This window comes from Enhydra lutris, unplaced genomic scaffold (genome assembly GCF_002288905.1).
Source record: "Enhydra lutris kenyoni isolate GAN:26980312 unplaced genomic scaffold, ASM228890v2 scaffoldscaffold6, whole genome shotgun sequence".
Lineage (NCBI taxonomy): Eukaryota > Metazoa > Chordata > Mammalia > Carnivora > Mustelidae > Enhydra > Enhydra lutris.
The window spans coordinates 438,365-446,317 of NW_019154090.1; the positions used below are offsets into that span (position 1 = coordinate 438,365).

The following is a 7,953-nucleotide window of genomic DNA, read 5'->3' on the forward strand; positions in this document are numbered from 1 at the left end:
GGCCACTCCCCCTTCGCGCGGCTCGCGTGCCCCGCCTCGCGGCCCCGCCCGCGTTGCACGCCTATTGGTCCGCGCGATGTATCAACATTCCGAGGTGGCCCGCGGCCGCGGCCAGCCGCGCTCCCATTGGCTCGCGCCCCCAGGCCCTGCCCCGAGCCGGCCGCAGCCGCGCGGCCTGGAGAAAGGTCCGCGCCCGCGGCGCCGCGAGTGCTGGTCGGCTCCTCGCCCCTAGGAGCCCGGGCTGCCCGTGCGCCCCCACCGCCGGGCAGGGCCGGCTTTCTTGGCGGGTTTTGCTGCGCGCAGAGCTGCCGGATCCCGGGAAGGGGCCGCGTCTCCTTAGCGGGCTTCCCGGGAGCAGGTTATTCTGTAACGCACGACTGCCCACCCACCCACCCACCCGCGTGCCTTATGTAACACCGGGGGCTGGGCGGCGGGGCCCTGCCCCGGTGTTCAGGGTCCAAGTCCCACCCTGGGGCGGTCAGCTCGCGGGCCGGCTGCAACACGCGCTACGACCGACTTGGCCCGGGGACACCACCCCTAGAACTTGCCTCCCTTCGCCACAGTCTTCTGGAACTGACCGGCCGAGCACACGCTTCAGGCGACGGGGCCCAGACACCCCGGGCAGGAGGGCCCTTCCAGACAATCCCTGCCAACCTGCCCAGGCCTTAGAGAAAAACAGGCTGTACGGATCTTCCCTAGGCTGGGGATTTATTAAGACCTTGGGAGAGTCCAAGAGGCCACGGCAGCCAGGACCCCCAGGGACCTCACAGGCTGGAAGATTTGGGATCTGGACTTTGTGCTGCCAACTTGGGTGGGGGGAGGCAGGGAATGGGGGATGGGCACTACTTTGGAAGGAGGAACTCTATGCTGGGTTGTTCAAGGCAGATGGGGAGTTGGAGACCCCTAGTTTGAGGATGGGGAAGCCAGGAGCCTCCGCGCCCTGCAGAGGTGCGCCCCTGCTAACAGCCAGAGCCGGAGGGCTCAGGTGCTCCGTGGGAGGGTCCCCATCTCCTGGATACTCTCATACACATTTTCAAGGAGGCCATCATCCTTGCCCAGGCCCCTGAGTGGGAGGGTCTCATAGGACTGGTCACTTCCCAGAGGCGGAATTACTCCCCTCCCCTTGGGGTCCAGCTGGTCTGGGGCAGGTCCTGGGTCCCTCTTCTTAGGCTTCCTGACTCTGGAGTACAGGATGGCAACCTGGGAGAGAGGAAGCCAACCCAAGGAGGGGTCAGCAACGTCTCCTTCTTCAAGGACCTGCACAGCCCTACCCACCCTACCCCATCCCCTCCAGTTTACCTGGGCAGCTGGGGTCAGCTCCGCCTTCCCCTGCCCCAGGCTTTGGGTGCCTTCTTCTGTTTCCTTGAGCTTCTGGATACAAGCATACTCAGACACCTCCGGTCTGGCCTCAGGCCCAGGCCTCACATAGCTGCTTGTCAGCCGTGCCCCTGCCCATACCACGGGGCTGGCTGCCAGGCTGGCCCTGGGGATTGGGGCCAGCCCCACATTGGAATAGATGGCCTCGGGGCAGATGGAGGGTGAGGTGGCAGCCGGCATTGCCCGGGGCAGTTCCCAGTGTGAGAAGGCTGCCAGGGGTCTGCTGGTGCTTCTAGACACATCCAGCCACTGTGGGCGCAGGATATCCATGCTGGCAGGCCGTAGGCCTAGGGGTGGGGTCAAGACAGAGGTTACTGGGGCAGGGGGGCAGAGAACCAACTGGGGAACCCCAGAGCAGCTCCAGGGGCCAGCCCCGCCCATCACCCAGGCCAGGTTCCTCCTGGCTTGGCTCACCTCGGCAGCCTCTGGGGCCCCAGTGCAGCTCGTGCAGTCTGGTGTCCGACTTGCTGAGGGTGCAGAGGTGTTGTCTCAGCACGGACTGGGGGCAAGGAAGGTTGTTCTTGGTCCTGTGGTGGCCCCGCCCCGGCCCCAGGGACAGCCTGACACTCACCGCTTCTGCTGGCATCACACCGCTCCGGGGGCTGGCCTGCTGCCTCTGCACCGGCTTCCTGGAGGCAAGTGTCTCATCAGGCCAGGGAGGCAGAGATGCCTTTGGTACAAGGCCCGGTAGGGAGGCTCATGCAGAGAGCCAGACCTGCTTGGAGCCCTGCCCCACACCAAACCCGGGCCAGGGATGGACATACCTGTGACAGGTGGCGCACAGTGTCCACAGCCAGAGGAACAGGACAAGGCACCCAAGGACCCAGAGGGCAGGAGGGGCTGAGGGCACCTGTGGCCCCATCCTGCGAAGCCACAGGTAGCCCTGGGGGTGAGAAGACAGGGGTGCTGGGGCGGAGAGGCTGGGCACCTACCAGGCAGCCCCCAGCTGCCCCTCAAACTGCGGGGCCCGTCTCCGCCCCCTGGGGCACTGACTCAGCACACAGGAAACTGGGCTCCGCAGCCCCTCCCTCCTGCAGAAGCACAGAGCCAAGCCCTGGCAGCCACCTTCCGCCTCCGGAGGGGGGCTCCTAGTGACATGGATGGAGGTGTGCTCTGCTTGGCCCCAAGTACCTGAGCGGGCAAGGCTGACCCAGACGGCAATCGCGCAAGGCCGGTGAGGAAGGGCAGGGGAGTTGCCTGCTGTGGTCACCATAACCTAAACATGGGGCCTAGGAAGGCCCTGAGGTCACACCCCTGGCCCTCTGAGACAGACCAGTCTCAGGCAGCGCCCCCCAGTCATCCACTGCAGAGCTGGGTCCCAAAGGGGCTGCAAAGGCAGGGAAAGTTTGCTCCGGCCCGACTCCCTCCGGTCCACTTGTCCCTGGCTCTCCACCCCTCCCCTTCAACTGTCCCTGCCATTGCACTGCGTTCTTCCTGGGATCTAAGCAGAGCTGCTGGGCTGGGGTGTCTCCAGACACAGTGCCCAGTCCGCCCAGACCCAGGGAGCGGGCTTACCTCAGAAGATGGTCTGGGCTGCCCAACCTGGTCCTCCCAGACCCCAGCCCTCAGCTGCCCCCAGAAGGGCACTATGGGGAGTGGGGACCCAACCAGGCCGCAGGCCAAAACAGGCCCTTTCTAAGGCCCTGCGCACAGCGGCTCCTTGTCAGCCATGTCTGGTGGTGGCTGGCCTGGCCGCTTGGGCACCCCATGAGATGGCTGTGTGTGGCCCTTGCCAAGCTCCCCACCTCGCTTCCTGTGCATGTGTGTCTCCCTGCATCTCCCACATAACCACCCAGCGCTCTGCTGCCGTTGCTCCCGCTGCAGCCCCTGTGGGGTCTCGACACCACCTGGTGGGTGTATGCGGCCGGCCAACACCACTCCCAGAACCCAAGTCACGTGGTCTCCAGCCCCAAGGAGATGGGCACATGCGGGCAAGGACACAGGCACAGCACGGGAACTGGGCGCCCTCGGGGCCACCAAACCCCAGGGCTGAACCCAGGCTCTCAAGATTTCTGAACCCACACCACCAGGCCCTCCTGCCCCATTCACGTGCTTCCCGACCACTCGTCACTGGCCACCACCTCCTCCCACTGCTGCAGCATCAAGTCCCATGCATCTGTGGGGGTCAGGCAACATGGGGACACTCGAAGCTCTGACCCTTTTCACGGCTGCTGGCAGAGCCCCATCCAAGACAGCGAAGAGAAGGCCAGCCCTTTGGGCCCTCCATCTCTGGGCAGGGGGCAGCAGCCTCATTCGGGGCCCCTCCAGCCTGGCCCCATGGCCCTGTGCAGAGATCCCTCTATGCCCCAAGAACCCACAAGCCAGCCGAGCCTCCACTGAAAGACACCAGAACACAATCACTTTAATGTCCTTGCTAAGGAAACCCCCTAAGACACTGGCAGGTGGGCTCAACGGGCAAGGAAGCATCCAGAAGTGGCCCCTGCAGCCCCATCTCCATTCAGCTGTGGCCAGCAAGAAGGCTGGGTGCGGGGGCCGGAGTGGGAGCAGGCCGGGCCCTCTCCCAGTGGTGTCTAGTTGTTGGGTGACAGCGAGTCTTCCAGAGGGCAGCCAGGGGCTGGGGGCCCTGAGCTCTGTCCACTGCATGTACGGGGGCTCTAGAACTCAGTCATCTTCTTGTGGGTGTCTGCTTTCCTCTGCTCGCGCTGCAGGCCTGCCTCCTGGGCCCGGAGCTGCCCCAGCTCCCGCTGGGCTCGCGCCAGCCTCTCCTGCAGCTGAGCCGCCGTCACGCTGTGCCTAGAGAGGAGCCTGCCACTCAGCATGGGCCGCTGGGCCGCCGGCACGAAGCCCCCAACTGCTGCAGCCACCGCCCATCCCCCTGCAAGCATCCAGACCCCCCTCAGACAGCCGCCACCCTCCGGTCAGAGCAAGCTCCTGCGTGGGAACCGGGGGCCAGATGCCCGCAGCAGGGCTGAAGGCACTGCCAGCCTGGGGTCTGCCCTCTGCATGAGTCTGGCCCCACACATACCGGCCGGTGTTTCGGGCAAGGGCCTTCTGGATGCCCCGGATGTCCTGCTGGGTTTGCTCGATCTTCTTCTCAGTCTGGAAGAGCCGCAGGCTCAGGGCGCGCTTGGCACTCTTGCCGGCGTGGTACATCTCCTTACTGCTCCTCCTCCCGGGGGGGGCCGCCCCGGCCTCCAGGGCCCCAGGGGCCCGGCACTGCAGCGTCTCGTTCAGAAAGTCAAACACACTGCGAGGGGGAGGGCGTGTGTGCCCCCTCTCCTGGCATTTCGGGAGCCTCGGGGTGCCGGCCCTGCTGCTCCTGGTCCTCTTCTGCAGGGTCTCTATGCACTGGTCCAGCGACTTCCCTCGAGGGAGCACCACGGCATGGATGGGCTCCACCCGGCCCTCCGCGTGTCGGCCCAGACCTGCGGGCACACAGGGCTAGCGCCACTGCTGCTGGACCCGATTGGGGCTGTGGCATCCCCCTTCTCTCCCCAGGGCAGCGCACACTCACCCTTGCCAAACTCGTAGCCCATCTTGGCAAGAAGTCTGGAGCCAATGCCCCGTGTGTGCACCTCCCAGCCACCAAAAGCAGAGCTGCAGGTCCCGTGGTCAGCAGTGCCGGGTTCCACCACTGTAGGCAACAGGGCAGTGGCACAGCCCCTAGACACAGAGCACCCTGGGCTCCGGCCGGTGTTAGCCCAAGAGTTCAGCTCTGGCCCAGGGCCGAGATGCCTGGCACCTCGGGCTCTCCATCAATTACCCAGACCTGTCGTTGGCACGAGACTGTAGGGCTGAACTCATGGCAGAGTCTGACTGAGTCTGGTCCAGCCCTCCCCACAGCTCAGAGCCACAGCTCCCGCCCCCCAAGGTCACACGGCAGCCCTTCCCCACGCGAGCCCTCCCCTGACTCACCTTCTCAGGCGCAGAGCTCCCCTGCTGCCCTGGTAGAAAGTCAGCACCGACCTCATGGCTCAGTTCTCCCCGCCCCCCACCATGGACCCAGGGGTTCAGAAACGACCAGCCCACAGGACAGAGGCTGCAGGAAAGCCTCCTCTCTATGCCCTACCTGACCCCTCGCAAGGGCCGGGTACCCAAGCTATTCCCAAAACTCTCCTGCCCCTGGCCTTCTGGACCCAGCCTCTCCTCTGTCCACCAGATACCGGGCCGTGTGGAGACCACTGGAAGGCGCCCACCGGCCTCTTTCTGCACACCGACTCTGGTGTCGGCCCTGCCTCGGCACAGGGCTTTGGTGTGTGGGCTGTGGAGTTGTGACCTGCTCGTGTGCTCCCTGGAGACGAGGGCCAGGTCTCTGCGTCTGTGGCTCTCAGGGCCTGCCCCTCACCCTGCACACTCTGTCACTGCCCCCCCCCAGGCCCAAGTGCTCCCTCTGCAGAGCGTGGCCCGCCTCCCTGCAGTCACACTCCCCCACTGTCTGGCTGGACGGTCAGGGGCCCCGCCAACTGAAGCTCACAGGGTGACTGCTGGCAGTGCTCCCCCCCAGGATGGCTTCTGGGACCTTGCCCTGCCGCCACACCTCTGGCATAGCTGGAGTCATCCGCGTCGCCACTGTCAGAGTCAGAGGACCCTGTGGGATCCGTGCGCAGTGGGGGCAGGATGCTGTCTCCCTCCACCACGGCCTCCTTCAGCAGCAGGGAGTCAAACTTGACTGTGTAGTAGCCGTTATCCACATCTAGAGGCAGAAGGCAGGCCAGGTCAGTGGCCTCAGTGGCGGCAGGAGCACACTGGGCATTGGGAGGAAGGTGGGACCAAGCTCGAGGGTGGTCTCGCTCCGCTGGGGCATGCAGCAGGGCTCTCCAGGAAGGGCCCTGTCTGATAGGGCCACGGCAGCCTCACCGGTTATCCGAGCTGGGTACCAGAGGCCGTCCTGCTGCTTGGCCAGACATGCAGAGCCGGCCTGTAGGGAGCTCAAGTCCGGGTCCTGGAAGGGGCGCAGCTCATCCACAGAGACCACCTGCCCGTGGGAGAACCTGCCGAGACAGCCGCAGGGGACTGGGGCTCAGACACAGCGCACGAGGGCAAGTGAGCTCAGGAGAACCAAGTCCACCCGCCTGGGTGCTCCCATGAGGGGAGGGGGAGATGGGAGACAAACGGACACACATGTTGTGCACAGAAACATGTCCGTTCACACACGTACACGCACACAGGTGTAGGCATACGCACACAAGCCCCTGCGCACACACACAGGCATGTACACGCACAGACACACACACCCGTGGGCACTCTCTCATTTGCAGGGTGGATCTGGGTACCCTGAGGACGAGATGCTTGTGTCACGCTCCAGCTTTCTGGGCCGGAGCATCAATGCAGCGGGCAGACGGCCGTGTGGTTAAAGCCCCCATCGCCTCTCCACCGGCCAGGAGGCCCCGACACTAACAGCCACTCAAGGCAGGTGCGTTTTTGTGTGCACTCACGGGACCGCAAAGTAGGAGAAAGTGGTGGTGACGGTGACGTCTGACCTTTAGATACCAGTGAACCAGCGAGATCAAAACCAAAACCGAGGGCGCCTGGGGGGCTCAGTGGGTTAAGCCTCTGCCTTTGGCTCAGGTCATGATCCCAGGGTCCTGGGATCGAGCCCCGCGTCGGGCTCTCTGCTCTGTGGAGAGCCTGCTTCTCCCTCTCTCTCTGCCTGCCTCTCTGCCTGCTTGTGATCTCTGTCAAATAAATAAAATCTTAAAAAAATGAAATACAAGCAAAACCGAGAGGAGGAGGGGAGGGGAGAAGGCGGCGGCAAGAAAGAGGAAGAAACGTGGGGACAAAGGACTACGAGCTTCAACTCTGCCAAATAAAGGCATGAAAGACCGACCACACATGCACGCTCCCGAGCCAGTGCTTCGAAGAGGAAACTGCGTTAACCCTACGAAAGCAACAAGGACTGGCACCTACTCCGCGCACAAAGTGCTGTACCCCGTAGGTCCTTCCAGGCGGGGGCTGGTGGTGGCACAGGGACCGGGAAGGAAGAGGTTCCGCCCTCTCTCCTGGGGACAAAGATGGCCACAGACACCTCCTCCGGCAAGATCCTGGGCAGTTCCTTCTCCGACCTGACTGTCCTCAGACCCTCAGGACACTGCCGATGACTGCACAGCACAGCAGCAGCAAGCCCGGGCCCCAAATGCGCGGCAGCGGTGACTCCGGGAATCCGTGCTCGCCAAGGAGCGGCAGGACGCGCTCCAAAGAGGAGGCCTACACCCGGGACTGAGCTCCACCGGAGCCCCACGGCGACGCTCCCGCAGACGTGCGCCTCCGCAGACACACGCGCCCCCCGACACATCCCCAGACACACACGCCCCCCACACCCCCACACACACGCCCTCTCAGACACACACATCTTCCCCACACGCACCCCCATATACACACGCCCCCCGACACACATGTCCCCCCTAGACACACGTGCCCCCCACACAGCCCCCCCGACACACATGTCCTCCCCACACACACACACGGCCCCCCAGACACACACATCCTCCCTACACACGCCACCCAGACACCCCCCAACACACGCCCTCCTAGACACACGTCCTCCTCACATGCCCCCCCAGACACACGTCCCCCCCAGACACACATGCCCCCCACAGAGGCCCCCCAGACACACAC

The 7,953-nt window shown here is 64.5% G+C and overlaps 2 protein-coding genes across 4 annotated transcripts in view; both read right to left on the reverse strand.

Moving 5' to 3' along the window:
- Window positions 1-689: 689 nt before the first annotated feature.
- LOC111141942 (Lck interacting transmembrane adaptor 1) lies at window positions 690-3,665 on the reverse strand. Of its 2 annotated transcripts, XM_022494822.1 has the most exons (5): window positions 2,142-3,665; window positions 1,949-2,006; window positions 1,792-1,876; window positions 1,300-1,664; window positions 690-1,200 (listed from the first exon to the last, which is right to left on the reverse strand). In XM_022494822.1, exons 1-5 carry the CDS (start codon window positions 2,237-2,239, stop codon window positions 982-984), a joined length of 825 nt encoding a protein of 274 aa, XP_022350530.1. In that variant the 5' UTR covers window positions 2,240-3,665; the 3' UTR covers window positions 690-981. The 2 variants fall into 2 exon arrangements, with proteins under 2 accessions (XP_022350530.1, XP_022350529.1); XM_022494821.1 differs by having other exon boundaries at window positions 1,792-2,006.
- A 49-nt stretch (window positions 3,666-3,714) lies between these two features.
- The window catches only part of LOC111141941 (zinc finger CCCH-type and G-patch domain containing), a 13,690-nt gene continuing 9,451 nt past the window's right edge, over window positions 3,715-7,953 (reverse strand). The window contains exons 3-7 of one of the 2 annotated variants that reach the window (XM_022494818.1): window positions 6,196-6,329; window positions 5,876-6,031; window positions 4,853-4,972; window positions 4,364-4,763; window positions 3,715-4,131 (exon numbers count right to left, since the gene is read on the reverse strand). In XM_022494818.1, the coding sequence (XP_022350526.1) occupies window positions 3,993-4,131; window positions 4,364-4,763; window positions 4,853-4,972; window positions 5,876-6,031; window positions 6,196-6,329 (949 nt within the window). In that variant the 3' untranslated portion in view covers window positions 3,715-3,992. The remainder of the gene's footprint in view (window positions 4,132-4,363; window positions 4,764-4,852; window positions 4,973-5,875; window positions 6,032-6,195; window positions 6,330-7,953) is intronic. The other variant, XM_022494819.1, reaches the window with a different exon arrangement.